The sequence below is a fragment of the Phacochoerus africanus genome, chromosome 1 (assembly GCF_016906955.1).
Source record: "Phacochoerus africanus isolate WHEZ1 chromosome 1, ROS_Pafr_v1, whole genome shotgun sequence".
Taxonomy (NCBI): Eukaryota; Metazoa; Chordata; class Mammalia; order Artiodactyla; family Suidae; genus Phacochoerus; species Phacochoerus africanus.
Genome location: NC_062544.1, coordinates 50,527,525 through 50,548,714, shown reverse-complemented (window position 1 = coordinate 50,548,714; position 21,190 = coordinate 50,527,525). Strand labels below are relative to the sequence as shown.

Genomic DNA, 21,190 nt, shown 5'->3' with positions numbered 1-21,190 from the left:
AATGAAGTATGATAATGATCCTTAAAGAACATGTCACAACAGAATAATAGCTGGCACAACTTTAATCCAAGGAACTCAAAGTACTTTACTAATGTTAGCTCATTTATCTCACCCAGCTGTGACAGAGGATGAGCAGATCTGCTGAAGTAGGGCAAGGAGATCTTAGTCAGCAATGTTGTACTGAGGCTCTAAAAGCTAAATGTGAGGCTGAAGAGTAAAATAAAAGAACAAAACCAGGAGCATTGAAAGAAGTAACTGAGCAGGAATCTTGCTAAGAATTACCAAAATACGAAGTCTAATGATGTGATTCAGATTTATGACTTCCGTTAAAAACTTACAGCAGAAACAAGAGCAGACACTATAATTTAAGTTTGAAAAATTGAAAAAAATGCAAATGAGAGCATTTATTAAAAGCATGATATAAAATATTCAATTAAAGATGACTGCAAAATTAGAATCAATGCCACAAATATTTATTCAATTAAAAAAAAAAGTATACTAGGGAGTGTGCTAAGGATTGTGAATTGAAGTTTTGCACTTGCCATCAGCCTCTACATGGAGTAAAACATGAGCCATTGTAGCTGCTGACCCGCGGCACTCCCTGAGCAAAGCTCAGGGTGGAGACCAGGAGTGAAACACTCTGTGCTCTGGAAAAACTGGAAGAAAAGTTCTTTAGATAGTTAGATATTTTTAGCAGAAGATTTTATGAGCCCAATTCTTGCATCTCCTCATATCTAGAAAAACACTAAAATCCATCAATGATGACTGATGTCTGTGACAAGTAGCAACCTTCAAGAGACCAGCAGCAAACTTCTGTAAAATCTATTCAAGGCTGCATACATCTCACTCTTCATCTTTATGACATATGTTGACATTTCCCTTTTCCTCTTTGGGGCTGCAGTTAGTGGACAAAACAAAAGATGTCAGCTGTGCGAACAGCCACTCCCAAGGGTGGGCCAGTGAGCCCTGAGGGAACTCAGGAAAGAAAGACTGGCCCAACAGCTGAGATGCATATCAAAGCAGTGATTCCAGTAAGCCCAGACCCTTACATCTTCCCATAGAAACTGGTTTTCTATAAATCTTTTTCTGTAAATCTGGTGATATATAAACCTTTTTTTTCCTACTACCTTCCCTTTGTTGCAAAAACTCATATATTCTAGCTCCCGCCCCCAACCCCTACCTCCTTGGAGCTACCTGAGATGCTGTCTCCTGGGCTTAAGTCCTAATTTCACCTCAAATAAAACTTAACTCTCAACTTTCAGGTTGTATTTTTTAAGTCCCTAGGATGAAGGTACAAATAATAATGAAGAATGATCAGTATAATAGGAATTTCTAGTCCCATGGTTTCTGTGCAACTTTTATATAAATCTTGCAAAGAAATCACAAAGAAAAATTAGAGATGGAGAGAAAATAAGGAAAGGAGTGTAAATAATAATAAAAAGAAAGAAAGAAAAGAAAAAAGAATAATTTAAAGTAGGCCTTCATTGAAATCCTTCTTTTCATAAAACTTAGAGCATGGAAACAACCTAAATGTCCAAAACAGATGAATGAATTAAGAAGATGTAGTACATATACACAATGGAATACTACTCAGCCATAAAAAGAACAAAATAATGCCATTTGTAGCAACATGGATGGAACTAGAGATTCTCATACTAAGTGAAGTAAGTCAGAAAGAGAAAGACAAATACCATATGATATCACTTATATCTGGAATCTAATATGTGGCACAAATGAACCTATCTACAGAAAAGAAACAAACTCATGGATATGGAGAACAAACTTGTGGTTGCCAAGAGGGAGGAGAAGGACGTGGGAGGGATTTGCAGTTTGGGGTTAGTAGATAGATACAAACTATTGCATTTAGAGAAGATAAGCAATGAAATTCTGCCCAGGGAACTATATCTGAGCACTTGTGATGGAATATGATGTAGAATAATGTGAAGAAAAAGGAATATACACACACACACATACACACACCTGGGTGACTTTGCTGTATAGCAGAAATTGACAGAACACTGTAAATCAAGTACAATAAAAAATTTAAAAATAAAGCATATCATCACTGTGTACATCAGAATGCTTGGAGATGCTTCCTCCAATATATCGACTTTAGTGTTCTTTGATAATACACTTTTTAAAAATATTTTATTTCTAAATTTCTATTTAGCCATGATTTTTATGGTCATATCAGTGGACTTTATCATCAATAGCTTAATTAACTTCTAAACTGCCCTCAGATCAACACTTCTTGGATTTCTAGCTCAATTTATTCTACTTCTCTAACTCCAACAATTTTTTTAAAAATCCCATAAAGATGCCCATTTCTTTTTTTTCCCCCCAATATTTACCACCTTTCCTCATGAACTAAGTCAGAGTTCTTGGGCTACCACTAAGATGACTTACATCATGTTCTGTGCATGCCCATCAGTTCCTTTTCTGGATACAACTTGGAACTCAGCTTCTACAATTCTTTCAATCTCTTTCTTTGCTCTATTCTTTTGTTCCTGGAAGTTATCATCTTGGTTCCCATTTTAGGAAATCTGTGTGCTATTCCCTAGGATTTTCCCTCTGATATTTATATGGCTAGCTGTCTCTTTTTATTAAGGTCTCACCCAACTGTTCTTTCATCACCTTGCTTTATCATTTTTTTCATGACATCTACTACTTGAAATTATTTCATATACTCATTTATTTTTTGCTTATTGGAAATCTCCCCAATAGCATATAGTATCCATGAATTCTAGGGTTTTATCTTATTTGCTACTATGTGACAAATATTTAGAATTTTTCCTGGAATACTGAAGGTTTTCAATATTCTATATGTGGCAGGAAAAAAAGGAAGGACTGAAGGAAGGAAGGAAGGAAAACATCAGCAAAAATATCCTTTGCTCTACTTATGAGATTAAATTAACCCTTAGGCATATTTGAGGATTAACATGAAATAAAGAATTTTTTTTTGAAGACTTCAACATTTCTAAGAAGGTAAGAATAGAGGAGAGATAACATCACTCTATACTCTTCTAGATACAATTGCCTTGTAAAGCAGCAATCTAGAACTGTTTTATCCAAATAGCCACATGTAGCTATTTATATTTAATCTAAATTAATTGCAATGGAGTAAAAGTAAACATGCAACTCCTCAGTCACACTAGCATCAAATGCTTGATAGCTGCATACAGCTAGTGGCTGCTTTTTGAACAGTATTAAGTAGAGAATATTTCCAGTTCTACTGGATGGCATTGCTCTAGATTCTATTGTTTTAAATTCTAGAACCATATTATCTGATCTCTAATATAGTGCGATTCATCTGAAATTAAATAGAAGGTAATTTAAATATTAACCGAATTTCTCAGAAATAGGTAATGCCTTGTGTTTCATTTAGTTTAGTTTATAATTTATCACTATTATTTGTATTGGTTTCTTTTTCAATAAAGGAAACTCAATAAACTCAATAAAGATAATGAGTTTAACATAGTATAAATACCAAAGTGAATGGAATGCTTGACTACTTTTCTTATTTTAGAACTGGTGAGAAAACAGAAGAGATAAAGAGTAGAAACAAAGAAAAATATATTCATCCATTCATCCATCCATTTATCCTTTCATCCATTGGTACAAGTTCTCCTTGAGTTTGCGTGATAATTTAAGCATTGTTCATTGGTGTTGATGATTTAAATTGGATAAAAACTGTAGTGTCAAAGCTACACTTTGAATTAGAAAATGTCAGAAAATTCATAATCTAATATGTAAGATTGCCATATAAAATAATAATGAAACCAGTTAGCAATAGGTAAGGTTCAAGTCCTATGAAAGCACAAAGAAAAAACCATCTGCCTGGGAGGAGATTAAAAAATAACGTTTAAGTGGTGTCTTAAGAAATATAGGAAGCAAAGTGTCAGGCTAAAGAGTGGGGAGGGTTGGGTTTTTGCTTTACTTTGTTTTAAATCAAATTTTTGCAAAGGCAACCTTTGCTCTTTGCTTATATAAGAATTAGTAGTCTTGAGAGGTTGGTCTAAGGGTGCCTGGAGGGAAAGATATGCATTGAAATTAGGAAAAAAGATTGGGCAAGATTGTACAGGGCAATGGAGATTTTTGTTAGAGTTTGGATATTATTCTTTTTCATACAAACGGCAAAGGACATAATTTAGCTGAAACTTCTTGAAAGAGGAATAGCCGCAAATGGATGAAAGCACAAAGTGCACAGGGCTGGAGCCTCCTCTACTGGAATTCTGGGATACAGGCATGAATGGGAAAAGTTGGTCTTCAAAATAAGAGCCCCATTGGTTATTCTCAAATCACTAATGCAGATTAACTTTAAGGAGAACCCCTAAGGAAAACATCAATCCAGGAGATACTTTTTTCTTAGACCCTCCTTATTGCTGATGTATATCCTGCTTAAAAAAATGTCTCCTCAAGCTATGTTTGATAGAAAGCCCTTCTTCTTTCTACCCCCTAAACTATACATACAAGATAAAAAATCCAAATCTTCCGTCCGTTTTTTATTATCAGACATTCCCTTAATAGCATACACAGAATTTATTATTACAAAAGTTAGCATTTGAATAACACAAGTAAAATGTGAATACTGAAGTGTATGGGTCACCAAGATCTCACAATTTATGTCTTCAAAAGAAGGGGAAAGAACATTCAAAAATATTCAAAACACTTCTATATTCTAAAGTGAATCATCATCTGCTACATTTGTTTTAGCTTGCAACAGAACCCCATACTTTTAACTAAAATCATTTCCCTCAATTTTTGATGGATATTGAAATTTAGGAACTAGGTAGAGGCACGTTTTAGAGATTATGGGCATGAATTAGAATTACAGATGATTAGAAAGTACACTTGCCTTATGGAGCTTTTATTTTAGTAAATTCAAGATATGGCCTGGTCTTTCTAATTATAAAAAGCAATGCCTTGTGAACAGTCATAGGAATACAAGAGGATCCACAACTGTAATAAGGACTTTTTAATTTTCTCCTTTTCCTTTTCTTTCACCTCTTCCTCCTTCTCTACTTTATTAAACAGGGAAAGGAGTAACTTCAAAGTGAAATGTCTTATTAATGTTCATCCTGATTTTTCACAAGTGTCTCTGATATTGGGACTTAATCCTTTATAATGCATTGAAGCATTTATACATGACACTAAAGAACCACACAACTACAAGGTTTAGATGTAGATGGGGGTTAACACTTCTCTCAACCCAATGATTTAGCAAAGAATCATCCCAGGGTTGTACATTATATGGGTTTCTAGGTGGGATAAGACCTGCAAAAAGATGCAATGGAGTTGTCTTATCAGTATTGAAACAAGTATTTAATTAGCCTGGCCTGAGGTGAGAATAAATAAGGCAGCAAAAGAAAACAAACAAAAACATCTTTGAGAAGATTCATTATTTTTCTCTGCTGCTGCCTCCTCTTCCTCATACAATATAATGAGAGAATTGAACTAATTAAGTTGTAACTTTGTTATGAACAGATTCCTCACATTTTCTAAAAAACCAGTATCAGCTTTCAGAAATGTACAAAAGACTAGAGGTCAAGTAAACTGTAAACTACAGATTGGCAGATGCTTCAATCCTTTTATAAATAATAAATAAGTCATTATGACAGCAATTGCCTGTGTGGCTTTGCAAACCTGTGGCTCTAAATTTAAAAATGCCAGATGATCATCATAATCTGACCAAATGCATTTTGGACATAAAATTCTAAATATGCACTTTAACCATATAAAGTATCTGGCAGTCTCCTTGAGGCTGGCAAAATGTTAAACATGATTAAGCAGCATTTAATGCCAAATGATTTATAATGGCTACAAACAGGGAAATTATTTCTTTATGGTAGCTTTACTTTATATCTCTAAGCTGTAAGAAGAATTTATGGGACAAAGGTTTTGAAAGAAGCAAAGTTGAGGGATTAAATCACTTAGAACACTTTGTCATGGAAACACATAACCATTAAGAGGTGAGTGGATAGAAATAATAATGAAACATTGTATTAGAGAAAAAAAGCTTTTCTCTAAAATAGTGAACTACTGAATACAAAAGATACATTATTTGAACTTTTAATGAAGTATATTAATGGCATTTTATCTTAGTGTATATTAATGATAATGATTAATAGGAGGATCAAGTAGAACATAGCAAAAATAGATGATTACAAAATGGTTTAACAAATGCATGAATAAAAGGGCCATGGATAGCTTTGAAGAGAAGCTAAGGGGTACTAAAGTTTAAAGCATACATCCTAGGGGATCATCATGCTCTATCTTGAGGAGCAGTGAAGTATGGTGGAGATGGGTTTTTGGGTTCAGATTCACAGCTAAGTTTGAAACCTGGCTTTGACCCTTTTCAGGCACATGAACTTTGCCACGTTTTTTAACTTCTCAGAGACTCATTTCCCTCACAGGTAAAAAGAGAATTATAAAAACTTTCCTCATAGGAGGAGTCCAGAAGGAGAGGAGAAAATCCTTTTCCTACAAGCAAGACCAAGGAGCATCCAAACTCACTGCCTCACTGTCCATCTGGCCGGAGCCATGAAGAACAATCTTATTAGTTTGTTTGTTTGTTTGTTTGTTTGTTTTAATCCCCACTCTCTATCACTCTCAATAGAAAGCCTAAGACTCCTAGGTAATACTACATGCCTGAAGGCTGATCCCTACCTGGCTGGAGGTGTTCCTTAACCATTTTTTTTCTGCTTGAATTTTCTAGGAAGTATTAAAACCAACTGATAATGTGTGGTTTATATTTTTGTAATTTCTAGGTTTCTTTATTAAATATTTGTTTCTAAAATATAAGCATTTAGTAAAATATAAGCTCTATGATTGTGGATAATTTTGTTTATTTTGTTTAATGCTGTATCCTAGGACCTTTAAACATGCCTAATAGACAAAAGGCACTTACTTACTCTATGTTCATTTTCTTCTACTCTGTCTCCTAGAACATTACTTGGGACTCTTGGTGAGAACACTGAATACCACGATATATGAGTTAATCTAACACATTCTCTCTCCCACCCCCACATAAAAAAGAAAAAAAAAAACCCTCTGGGTTAATATATACGCATACATCCATGTGTGTGATGTACATGAATATATGCATATATGTGATGTACCATATATACATACACACACACATATATATACACATACACATATATACACACCTCTCTGGATATATATATCTAGAAACAGAGCTATATTTTTGGAAAAATAAATCAAGTTAGGAAGTCAGGCAAAGAACATAAAGCTCTGAATTTGATCTTTCTTTGAATGTCTCCTTATCTGTTTTGCTTGCTAGTTAGTTGGAGTGTATTTTGTGTACTGGTTATGCTTACTTAATTCAGGAACTTTAGAAGAATGGAAAGAACACTCCTTAGTTGATTCCTGACTCTTCTGATTAACAGTACTTTGAGCTTATGCTCAGCTTATACAAATGTAAAATTAGTATACTACAAAAGTATGCTCTGTAAATTTCAAAATTTCATATTACGTACTTAAAGATGTAAAAATTATAAACCCTACTTGCTAAATAAGTAAAACTTATTATTATTAAATTCTAACAGCCTTTCTTTATCTTCTTAGATGTTTAAAAATTGAATACATATCAACTGTATGTATACAAGAATTAAAAGTAATACAGATCTATTTTTTTCCATAAACTGTCTATCAAAGGACAGGTCCACTAATAGCCAAATCTGGTCACTGTAGTGAAAATATGAATGACTCTAAAAGCACTGAACCCAAATAAATTATTATTTTACAGAATTTCTTATTGAAGTGAGTTGGGCTGAATAAGTAGATATTTGACCAATAGGAATAAACAATAGGGGAAATATTTGTTAAATGGCTGAAATGGGGGATAACTTCTTTGGTAGTTTTATGAAGCTAAATTTACAACTGATCATTTATGTCTTAAGAATTTTAGAGGAAGAATAGAGCAAAATATATTTAATATAGAATTACATTTTGGTATTTATAACTACGTTTAGTAATTGAAGACAATCTCATTCCTCTTTTAAAATAAATCTCATTTAATTTCATCATACTACCCATCACTTATTATCAATACAACTTATCTAACATCTTTGATATTACATAATTCTCTTATTCAAGCATATTATATATGCTTCCTTTCTCTCCCCATTCCACCCTCAAATGTTTCCATTTACAATTTTTAAAAAGAATTTAAATAAAAGATAACTCATGTACTATACAATGAATCTAGATGGAAAGTGCAATCTATTTTTAAAAATTGATATTGAATTATTATATTAAAAATGCAGTGTAATTTAATCAGATTAGTATAGCATATATGTGTAGTACTAGAAATTACAGTCATTAAAGATAAAAAGTGGTTGTAAAGAAATACACTAATTTTTTATTTTTTTATTAGATAAATAATAAGCACCTACTGCTTTTCAAAGTACTGTACTGACAGCCCAAAAGGACCTAAGATGAATAAGGATTTCACTCAAGGAGATTCCAGGTGAATAAAGCCATAACCAAAATATATCAATTTTTAAAAATTATTTTGAAATTTTATTGAAGTATAGTTGATTTACAAGGTTGTGATAATTTCTTCTGTAAAATTATACTTTTCTTTAAAAAAATTTTACTTTTTTTTTTTTTCTTTTTAGGGCCTCAGCTGCAGCATATGGAAGTTCCCAAATATCCTAATTTTTAAACTCAAGAAGCTAAAAAAAACCACAAAAACTAAAATAAAATGAAACAACAGATTTTATACAGAAAAAAATATAGAAATCAGTGAAATAAAAAGCAAAAATAAAAACTCTTTCTTTGAAAAGACCACAAAAATAACAAGTATTTATTAAAATTGGTTATTTAGAGTTATAATAGCGACAACATATGGGGTGATTATAGCATATGGATAAATGAAATGAATGAGAGCAATGCTCCAAAAGACAGGAGGGAAGAATTGCAAATACGCTAAGGTAATTAAATCACTTGAAGTAACCAGAAGGTTAAGTTGGCAAATTTTCTTTTCTTTTCTTTTTTTTTTTTTTGGTCTTTTTAGGGCCATCCCGTGTGGCATATGGAGGTTCCCAGGCTTGGGGTCTAATCAGAGTTGTAGCCACCGGCCTACGCCATAGCCGCAGCAATGCCACATCTGCAACCTACACCACAGCTCATGACAATGCTGGATCCCCAACCCAATGAGCAAGGCCAGGGATCAAACCCAAAACCTCATGGTTCCTAGTTGGATTTGTTAACCACTGTACCACGATGGGAACTCCCAAGTTGGTAATTTTTCAAAAAAATTTTTTAAAAAAGTAAATGGTTATAAAAAGATACATTATTCTAATACCAACCAAAAGAAAGATGAAGTCTCTATATTAGTTCAGATGAAGTCTACTTCAGGATAAGAAATATTATCAGAGATAAAGCAAGGTACTATATAATAATAAAAGGTTAATATTCCAAGGAGATGTAACAATCTTAAACATGTATGCACCCAACAGCAGAATGCCAAAATACATGAGGAAAAATTTGATAGAGCTGCAAGAGAAATAGATAAATTCTACTATTATAATTGGAGACTTCAACACCCTTCTTTTACTAATTAATAGGTCAAACTGGCTAAAATCAGCAAGAGTGTAGTTGGCTTGAACAGCATCATCAATCAACTTGATTTAATTGACATTTATAAAACACTCCATCCACTAATAGAATAATAATAGAATATATATTCTCCTCAAGTTCACAGGGAACATTCATCAACACTCAGAGCCATAAAATAAATTTAGGGAATACAAAACAATGGGAATCATACAAAGTACATTCATGAGTTCTCAGGATGGAATGCAGAATGGAATATAAATGTATTAAAAGTGTATGAAAAACCTCAGTGAAGGAGGTGGGGGAATAAGATGCATATAAGTATATAGAGGGTACTATGATATACCCTGTGTATACTTAGGTAAGTACCAGAATCTCTGATGGGTGGGGCCTGAGTTTAAACAGCTTCTTTGGTGATGCTGATACACAGACCATTTGCTATCTAATATTAGAAGAAAAACAGGTAACTAACTATAGTGTTAATTTTAGTGTGAGGAAGAATGAGACTAGGGCTCTGGAAAGCTATGAGAAATACTATGGAGACAGAGTTGGGAGATACTGATTTTCACTGAGGACACCTTCTAAACAGAAGTCCTATTATAAAGACTGAAGAATGAATATAAAATAATAAGAATCATTTATCGAAAACCTCACTCATGGGAAGAAAAAGAGTCACGTGAATTCCTCTTGTAGGATAAAGCTGCAGATATGCAAAGGCAGACCTTCTGCTTTTTTCTAAAGAAAACATTTTAGTTTCCTACTGTTGAAGAATATTTAACTATTAAGCTTGCCAAGGCCTGACACCATAGCATTAATCATTGTCTTTAATGTTATAACAGAATCAGCACTAAGAAATATGAATAGTTGTTCCCCTCCACTTGTTCTAACTTGTTCTAACAAGTTAAAATAGTAATAAACATGTAATGAAACTAAATAAAGCAGAAGTAAATATGGAAAACATTTTCATAATTTTACAGCATACAAAAACCACTTAAGAAACACAAACCCTCTAATGCCTTAAAGGAAAGGAGAGATAGATTCAAATCAAATCAACAATAATGAAGATCAGAAAGATGAAAGAAAAATTAGAAAGTTAAAAACAAATTTTGGAGAAAATAGTTATAGCATATCAAAAATACAAAAGGAATGTTTCTACAAATTGGTTTTAAAAAGATAACACAAAAAATATGCAAAGAATAAAAACAGAAAAATAAAATGCAAGTGATCCATATCTATGAAGAAACACCTCAATACCACTATTAATAGTGGAAACTAAACAGTAAGGAGATGCCAATTTTCCTTATTAAGAGGACAAAAGTAAAAATCAGTGGGTAAAGCCAATATAGAAATGGGAAATCTATCAAAGAAATAATTTGATGTTTATTTTAATTTAAATATATGCAGTCTTTGACCCAGTAATTCAACTCATAGGCAAGTTTTGTACATTTGCACAAATACAAATATATATCTTATTACAGATAAAAAGTTGGAAACAATTCAAATTGTCAGAATTTTTAACAAGGCAAATTGCCACTTTTTTTTCCCCCCTTTTTTAGGGCCACACCCCGGGCCTATGGAAGTTTCCAGGCTAGGGGTCCAATTGGAGTTGACAGCCTGTGCCACAGCCACAGCAACACAGGATCCAAGCCACATCCGACACCTACACCACAACTGGAGGCAACGCCAAACCCTTAATCCACTGAGCAGGGCCAGGAATCCTCATGGATACTAGTCACGGATACCCACATCTTTATGGATACTAGTCGGGTTCGTTACCTCTGAGCCACAGTGGGAACTCCCAAACTGCCACACGTGATGGTTAATTTTATATGTCAACTTGACTGGCATTGGGTTACTCAGAAGAAACATTATTTTGGGAAATGTCTGTGAGGCTGTCCCTAGAATAGATCAGCATTTGAATCAGGGGATTCAGTAAAGTAGATGGCTCTCCCCAAGGTAGCATCCTCCAATCTAAGGGGGGCCTGAATAGAAAAAAAGGGAAGGAGGAAAAATTCACCCAATTTTTTTCCTGTCTCATTGCTAGAGAAAATATTTTATCTCAGCTTTTGCCTCGGACTAGATCTATACTACTGGTTGTCAGGCTATTGGAATTAGAATGAATTAAACAACCAGCTTTCCTGTTCCTCAGTTTCAGATGGCAGATCATAACATGTATCAGCTTTCATATTCACATGAGTCCATTTCTCATAATAAATATCCTTTTATGTATATATATCCCATTGGTTCTGTTTCTCTAGAAAATCCCAACTAATACACCACTCAAGTAGAAGCTACATTTCCTAGCCTTCCTTATGCCTAGAGGTGCTATCGTAGATAAATTCTGACCAATCAGATGTGAATTGCAGTGAGACTGGCCATTCTAGACATACATCTAAAAAGAAGCTGCTCAATCTTCACTTCCTCTGTCCCTTCCACCCCACTCCTGTGGCCTATAGTGTGGAGAAGAACTAATTCCTTTTGTATAAATGAGGAGCACACTGTAGAAGATGGCAAACCAACAAAATCAATGAAATCTGGGTGCCTAAATATTGTCTCGGGGAGAGCCATCTAACCCTCCTGGGACTTTTGTGTGAGAGAAAAACATACTTTCCACCGGTCTAAGCAATTGTTCCTTGGTTTCAGTTCAAGAGGATGAAACAATAGTCTAACTATTACGGAGGTAAAAGCGTATACCCTGAACATGTGACTCTGAAATGTGAAAACATCCCACTATAGACAGTTTTATCAGAATTCACATACAAGTATGTATGCAGAACAAACAAATCAACATTCTGACATCTCCAAAATTCTGATCAAGATACATACTGCAAGCAAATGAGATTTCACCTCAGTTGCATTTTCTTTTTTACTAACCTCCAAAGTAAGAGCCATCTGTCAGCTTCATTTCTTTACTGGATTTTGTGATGACACCAGCAACGCCATGTTGAATGAAATACATTTTTTTACCCACAGCTCCTTCTCGTATGATATAATCTCCAGGTTGAAACACCTCAAATCTCAATTTGCTCAGCATGGCAGTCACGAAATTAGGATCCGCGTTAGCAAAAAGAGGCATTGTAGCCACTAGTTTTCGGCAGTTGAAGTTGACTATTTCCTAAAGATGGCAAGAGTAAACAAATATTAAGAGAGATATTAGTCATAACAGGAAGAAAAACATGTGCTGAAATTAAAAATCTATGCATAGCATTACATTGTAATTTAAATTAAGTACCAAAAATATTAAATTCTAACAATTTATATGCTTCTTCAAAGCCAGGGATTGTGTTTTATTTTTGCATTTCGATGTTGTATTACCAGCATGTAGAATAGCATGGCCATGTAATACAGACTCAGTAAATGTAAACTAAATATATACAAGTTTACATTTTATAATTTCCCATTCTTTTCTTATGCTTTATATAAAATTAGAACTAAAATATGGAAGATTTTTAGTCTCTTTTTTATCTGTTTTTATGAAGGAAGCCACATCACTTCCTTTTTTTTTTGTCTTTTTGCCTTTTTCTAGGGCCGCACCTGCAGCATGTGGAGGTTCCCAGGCTAGGGGTCGAATCAGAGCTGTAGCCGCCAGCCTACGCCAGAGCCACAGCAACGTGGGATCTGAGCCGCATCTGCGACCTACACCACAGCTCACAGCAACGCCAGATCCTTCACCCAAGGCCAGGGATCGAACCTGCAACCTCATGGTTCCTAGTTGGATTCGTTAACCACTGCACCACGATGGGAACTCCCACATCACTTCCTATTAGCCAATACATTACTGCTTCTGTGGTACATTTGTGTTGAACAATCTAACATGTACCTACTTATAGGAGTTTTGTCAGGACAGGGCGCAGCTGCCAATAAAGTGCCAACAGGATTTTGATGTTTTTTCTTACCATTGTTCACATTAAAGCAAAGAGACTTACTGTTGTTCACATTACTCAAAGGAGACTCTAACTATAATCTGTAATTATTTAAATCAATGTTTCTGGGTTGCATCAGAAAAATCTCTCTTTCCAAAACCTCCTGGGTTTCCATTGGAAGTTTTGGACTGGACAGAGGCCATATTTTCCTTTTCCTGAATGGTTTGTTTTATTTCTGGGATCAGGTCAACTCTAAATTAGGAGATTTATATGTTTGATTTCATTCTGTGGATTCTAGCCCAGATTAGGCATAGTGCCATCATTATGAGCCAACATAGGGATATGGGACCAATCTCTCTCTCTCTCTCTTTTTTTTTTTTTTATGGCTGCACCTGCAGCATATGGAAGTTTCCGGGGCCAGGGATCGAATTGGAGCTGTAGCTGCTGGCCTGAGCCACAGCCAGGTAACACCAGATCCAAGCCACACATGGGGCCTATGCCACAGTTTATGGCAACAACAGTTCACTAACCCATTCGGCCAGGCCAGGGATGGAGCCCACATCCTCACAGAGACAACATTGAGTCCTTAACCTGCTGAGCCACAACAGGAACTCTGGGACCAACCATTTTTAACCCTGAAATTCAGATATGGGACAGAATAAGCAATGGGAATCTAAATTTTACCATGATGCCATTTCTCATATATATCTTTTCTAAAGAGCCCCCAAAGAAAAGGGTTGGACCTGAATTTGTGATCTTGTTTAAGGGACATAGGAAACGAAGTCATTTCTGCTAAGAAGTGGGAAAAGGGCAAAAAGATTCAGAAGTATTCAGCGATATTCAGAGATCTAGAACTCCTGCTTTGGGAATATAAACTTCTAGATTCCAAGACTGGGAAAAAATTTTCCCCAATCTTATTTCATAAAATAACCTGATATTATTCCAGGATAGTTAAAAAAATTCGAGCTGATGCAGAGGGCACACAATTTTGGGTCCACCGTGGTAAAGAAGATGTTTCATTCTCAATAATATGTTGTGAGTTCAGAAGAACAGAGAAGTATCTCTAATAGTGGGATTCCATGGAGGATGGTAAAATATTTAAAAATCAGCAGAAAGAACCAGAAAGTGAATATAACAACAATAACAAGTTGTTATTTCAATTTGAAGGGTGTTTCATATGGTACTTGGTGCAATGTCACCCAAGCCCAATAATGCAAAGTGGTCATTTTGTGGTCAATTCTAACTGGTACTGAAGAGCTGAGATGGCAGTTGGGAGGCTACAGTAAGCTCAGCACATATTAAGTGATCATTAAGTGTGCCTGCATGGATGAATGGATGAGAGGAAGGAAAACAGAAAGAAGGAGAGAAGGAAGGAAAAAATGGAAGAAAGATGGAGCTTTAGTAGTGGAAAAAAAGTGCTCACAAAGCCCAGTTTTACTCCTATTGGGAAGTGGATGCTTAAAGCTAATAGAATGCAGGAGTTCCTGGAGTTCCCGTCATGGCTCAGTGAGAACGAATCTGACTAGCATCTGTGAGGATGCAGGTTCGATCCCTGGCCTCCCTCAGTGGATTATGGATCCAGCGTTGCTATGAGCTGTGGTGTAGGTTGAAGATGTGACTCAGATCTGGTGTTGCTGTGGCTGTGGCATGGCGTAAGTCGCCAGCTGTAGCTCTGATTCGACCCCTAGCCTGGGAACCTCTATATGCCGTGGGTGCAGCCCTAAAAAGCAAAAAAAAAAAATCCCAAAAACCCAAACAAACAAAAAACTACTGGAATGCAGGGGTTCCCACTGTGGCTTAGTGGGTTAAGAACCTGACGTAGTCTCCATGAGGATGCAAGTTCAATCCCTGGCCTTGCTCAGTGGGTTAAGGATTCAGCGTTGCCACAAGCTGTGTAGTAGCCTCTTAGAATGTTTTCTTAAGCAAATAGCTTGAGATTATATGTATTAAAGTATGCTTTTTACTATTCAAAATACTTCTATACAAAAATCACATAAAGATAAAAGATAAAACATTCAAGGTACTCAAGGTACCACATGAGTTAAAAGAAGACAGATATGTCATTAAAATGACAGAATTGGTTGTTATGAAGGTAACAGTTTCACATGTAAAATGACATAAAAAATACAGTGTGGGAAACTGCAAAGAAAATAAGGGTTTTCAAGTGAAAATAATAAAATAGGGAATCTTTTCATCAATATTCTTATATTTGAACTATACAAATTCTTCTCTCCACTGTTTTCTCACCTTTTGTTTTAGAAAATAATTGAAAAGTACATTTTGCAAACAACTGAACTGATCTTTATTTGTATGAAAAACTCTTTTTCTATGATGTGTGCCATATTCAGGTGCACCAATGGAACTGCCTTGATTCTATCACTGCAAAGATAATTTCATATTATTGTTATTGACTGAAGGAATCCACTCATTTTCTCTGTCTCTGTGGAACTTTTACTTCTAGGAGAATACTATCTGATTAAAACTGTAAATTGTAGCAAATATTTGATAGAAAAAGATGTAAAAAAGAAACATTTATATTTAAAAGCTCTCCCTTTTCCCATGAAATCTGCTTGCTTTGAGGGTGTGTAGTTTTTTTTTTAATTAAAGTATAGTTGCTTTACAGTGTTGTGCCAACTTCTGCTGTACAGCATAGTAACCCAGTCATACATATCTATATATTCTTCTTCTCATACTATCTTCCATCATGTTCTACCACAAGAGACTGGATATAGTTTCCAGTGCTATAGAGTAGGACCTCATTGCTTATCCATTTTAAATGTAATTGTTTGCATTTACCAATCCCAAACTCCCAGTCCATTTCACTCCCTCCCTCTCCACTCTGGCAACCACAAGTCTGTAAAATGGAAAAAAATCAAGTGAGTCTAGAAGTTAAGCAAAATTTTAAAAGCTCTTCTCCATCAATCGCATTTCTTTATAGAACATTTTCTTAGAGAGAACATGTTTAGTTAAGTTATTAATACCTCTCTATTAGTAAAACAAGACTTTTAGAGCTTCACCTCCATCAATCAAAGGTCCCTATAACCCACTGACTTAAATAAAACACACAGTTATTAATAGCTCTACTCTCTATTCAGATTTTTTTTTTTGTCTTTTTGCCTTTTCTAGGGCCGCACCCGAGGCATATGGAGGTTCCCAAGCTAGGGGTCTAATCAGAGCTGTAGCCGCCAGCCTACGCCACAACTACAGCAACGTGGGATCTGAGCTGTCTCTGTGACCTACATCACAGACCACGGCAATACCAGAATGCCAGATCCTTAACCCACTGAGCAAGGCCAGGGATCGAACCTGAAACCTCATGGTTCCTAGTCGGATTCACTAACCACTGAGCCACGACGGGAACTCTTCCATTCAGATTCTTTATGGCAGCTGTTATAATGAGCTTTTTTAGCAATATGTCTGGGCTGTGTTATGAGTATCGTCTATATGTTTGAGGAATGCTCACTCCCTGAGGGAATCATACGCATGGCCCTGACCTTAATAATAAGGTACACCAAGGTACGAAGCTTACTCCGTAACTTAAAAAATACAATTATTTCTTTACTGAAGCATCTTATGCTAGAAAGTATGGCTGTGATAGAAAAGAATAAAGAAACAAGCAAAAACATCAACCAAAAAACCCGTCACAATGAAAAAGATATTTCAAAGGGGGCAACTGAAAGGCTACCAAACTAACACTGTAACAATTTGAATAACAAAATAAATAACGTAATATTGGTTTAATCTCAAAGTGTAAAATAAATGAGTCTATACTATATAAATCAATGACTGAGTAAATTAAAAAGTAGGAGAAAACAGACAAATCTATTCAGATTCCAAATAAATCAACTTTCATCTATTAAACAAAACAGCATAATACAACAAACGTCATCTGCATTTTATGATGATTTTGACATAATGTCAGTTTTTTTAAGATCCAAGTTCTTCCTTTTTCATAGGCTTTCCCATTATTTTGCTAATGGATTATTCATGTTCATTGTTGGGTCACAGTGTAGAGAGCATTTTTTTAAAGTATAACACAGATATAGTAAGTGCACAAATCTTAAATGTACATAAATCTTATGTAAATTTTTCAAATATGTGAAACTATATAACTACCTAGATCCACATATAGAACATTTCTCAGAAGACTTCCTTTTTTTCCTTTCCAATCAACCCTAGAGGTTCTAGCTATTCTGACTTTTATCAGTTTTACTTGTACTTGACATTCATATAAGTGGCATCATACATTGCAGGGTCTTTTGTGTCTTGTGTCCTTTGCTCATCATGACGTCAGTGTGATTCATCCCTGTTGCTATATGGTGGCAGCTCTTTTTTTATATTTCAGGATGTGTTCCATTATCTGACTAAGCCACAATTTATTTCTCCATTCTACTCTTCATGACATTTAGCTGTTTCCATTTTAGGCTAATAAAATAAACCTGTTATGAACACTCTGAATTGCTGGGTAATAGGATAAGCATATATTTAACTTTGGTAAATACCGTCAAAAGTTTTCTAAAATGACTGGATTATTTTTCTCGTATACCATCAATATATAAAGTTTCAGTTGTCCTATATCTTTGGAAAATTTTGGTGTTATCACTTTTTAAAATTTTAGCCATTTGTAGGTTATGTAGAGATACCTTATTTAATTTTTTTCTCATTGTGGTTTTATTTTACATTCCCCAAATGATTAATGTTATACATATTTTCCTAGGCTTATTGGATGAATATTCTGCTTGGTAAAGTGTTCCCTTGCCTCTTCTATTGTAGGGCTTATTTTTTATTTTTTTTATTTTTTATTTTTTTGTCTTTCTGCCATTTCTTGGGTCGCTCCTGCCGCACATGGAGGTTCCCAGGCTAGGGGTTGAATTGGAGCTGTAGCCACAGGCCTACGCCACAGCCACAGCAATGCAGGATCCGAGCTGCGTCTGCGACCTATACCGCAGCTCACGGCAACACCGGATCATTAACCCACTGAGCAAGGGCAGGGACCGAACCCGCAACCTCATGGTTCCTAGTCGGATTCGTTAACCACTGCGCCACGACAGGAACTCCTTATTTTTTATTCTTGACAGGAGATTTTTGTTGGGATATGCATGGCAAATATATTCTCCCTATCTGTGGTTTGCCCTTTTGCTTTCAATGGTATCTCTTATTGTTATTATTTTGTTGGTAATTTGATTCCTAGTTTGTTTAACTTTATGCCAATCAGAAAAAATGTGATTTGATATATTTAGATTGCTTCAAGAGGATTTGTTTTAACCATAAATCTGTGCTTTGGAATCATGCATACTTTGAGACCCTGGGAAATTTTAAGCAACATCTTGTTTGTTATTAAAAAGAATAGCAATATTTTAAGGCTCCTTCTAGCACTACAATTCTTTATTGAGAAGTATCATTGTGGAAAGTTCCATTTTTGTGAAACATTTAGTTCACCTTCATTCTACATAATTTTATTCAACACTGTATAGTTCTAAAAAGTTTTAAGCATAGTAGCTATAAATATAATCACCATCATTATAATAATGAATCATAATCTTAACAAAACAGAGCCGCTGTTACATTACTAAATCCCTATACCCAACACACTCTGTATTTTTAGACTGTGCAGAGCCCACAAGAGCTTCCTTCTAAGAACATACATCAGACATTCAAACAGCACCAAGACAAGCAGACTTCTATATTAACTGTAGAAATAAGTAAAATACATATGGTCAAATTCACATCAAGTGACACTTTATCACCTAGAACATCCTATTGTAAAACAATGCTGCTGATGTTGTGCTATTTTTTTTTTTTTCTCCTAATTCAGTAGCCTGGGGTAGTTAGAATCAAAACAGAATAAATAGGGGTTTCTTTAAGGCAGAGATAATTTTAAGAATGAACACAATAAAAATAAGAGACAATATTTATTGAGTTCTTGCTGGTTCCAGGTGTTGCTTTAAACAAAGCTTTACAAGTATTAATTTATTTTATCCTCACAAAATCCTATGCCTTAGGTATTATTACTGTCCCACGTTATAGAAGATATTGAGTAACATGCCAAGATATTAACACACATATAAGAGGAAGAAATATGGTTTGTTGAGCAGCCCAGCTCAATAACTTAGCTTAAAGGGTTCTAAGAAGTCCTCTTACCTTTGCACCAAAACCCTGAAGATTCTGATATCAGCCATAAATTTATTCTTTCAAACTGCATACCTTTTGAAAGCTTGACATGTGAGGTAGCAAAATGATGGCTACACACTTGGCTGTTTTTATTTCTCTCAGAGCAATTATTTCTAAAGATCCGAATTTGAGAGTCTTTACTTGACATCCATGTTCCAGTTTGCCACAGTTTTTAAAACACGCTATTTCATACAATTAGACTATCTGACTGGCTTTGTAAACCAATACACTCTGAGATCTTTAAACTATAAATCAAGGGAATGTAAGAAAAGAGAGGAGACCGGTAGTTGTAGTTGTTGTTTGTGGGGTAGGTCTTGTGCTATGGGGACAGTGAAATGTGGGCCTTTACTTCTCCCTTTTAGGAAATGTTTCTGGCCATTTGTGGCTTCAATATTTCTGGTTCTCCCTCCATAACCTCCAAAGGAATACTGTGATTTAATTGGACAAGTTAGAGATGGGAGGTGGAAGAAAAAAGAAAGGGAATAACATTTGCTAAATGCCAATTTAAGCAGGTACCTCATATTATGTCATTTACTTTAGAGAACAACCAAAGAAGAGACTTGAATTTGATTTTATTTCCCACATATACAAAGGAATGAAGATGGTGAAGCCTAGAGAAAGGAAAGAGATTGCCCAAGCCACAGAGCTAGAATACGACTAGAGAAACTAATCACTGCCTGTGACTTCCCAGCCGCTGTTCATTCAAGGCCACCATGGGGCCCCTCTATTACCTGGATTAAAGTCACAAAGCTCAGCACTTAGAATTAACCTACAACCTTATATTTTGCAATTCCTTATGTTTTGGTATGAAACCAAATAGTGACTTTTAGTCTTTTATAATTTTTTAAATCTAAAACTTTACCCAATTCAGACAAATATCTATTGCCTTTTTGTTTCAAGGTATTTCTAAGATTATTTACATCTTTAACCAAATTGAATGCCATGTTTTATGCAGTATAGATATTTTCAAGGCAAGCTGTTACATGGCAATATATTTACTGTCAGCGAATTCTTCAAAAATATAAGAATCTAGTAAAAAATATATAAAAAGAATCATTTGGTTTATTATATGTGATTCAATTTCTATAAAAATATAGCTGCTTTGACAATAATTAGCTACAATTATTGTGAAACCAAGAAAAATAATATTTCCTTTATGTACTCATTTAATTTTATCTTTAATTATCAGCATTCATTTATATGTCTGGTAAATGAGTATTTCCTTTGTACTAGAAATTAGGTGAAAGGTAAATATGGAAGAAAACAAAAAACATTTTAAAGCATAACTAAATGATTTAGAATGATATTGATAAATAAGCCTCCTAGTCAACACGCACTCATTTCCTCGAACCCCCAGAACATAGTCACAAATGATGGAGGGGAATAACGGAGCATCGGTGGCTGAATCTATACAAGAGTTAATTAAAAAAATAAGGAGATTTAATGTAAAAAGACAGAAGACAATATAAAAAAAGAATGTATACTTTCTCATTAATGATGTTTTTATATTGATTACATACTGAGAGAATATTTAGTTAACAAAATGTATTACACTTAATTTCACATATTTCTTT

General features: G+C 34.8%; 1 protein-coding gene across 1 annotated transcript in view; it reads right to left on the bottom strand.

Annotated features, from left to right (window-relative positions):
* HCN1 (hyperpolarization activated cyclic nucleotide gated potassium channel 1) overlaps nt 1-21,190 on the bottom strand; it is a 175,842-nt gene that overhangs the window by 39,024 nt on the left and 115,628 nt on the right. The window contains exon 5 of the mRNA XM_047799355.1: nt 12,457-12,697. Within this exon, the coding sequence (XP_047655311.1) occupies nt 12,457-12,697 (241 nt within the window). The remainder of the gene's footprint in view (nt 1-12,456; nt 12,698-21,190) is intronic.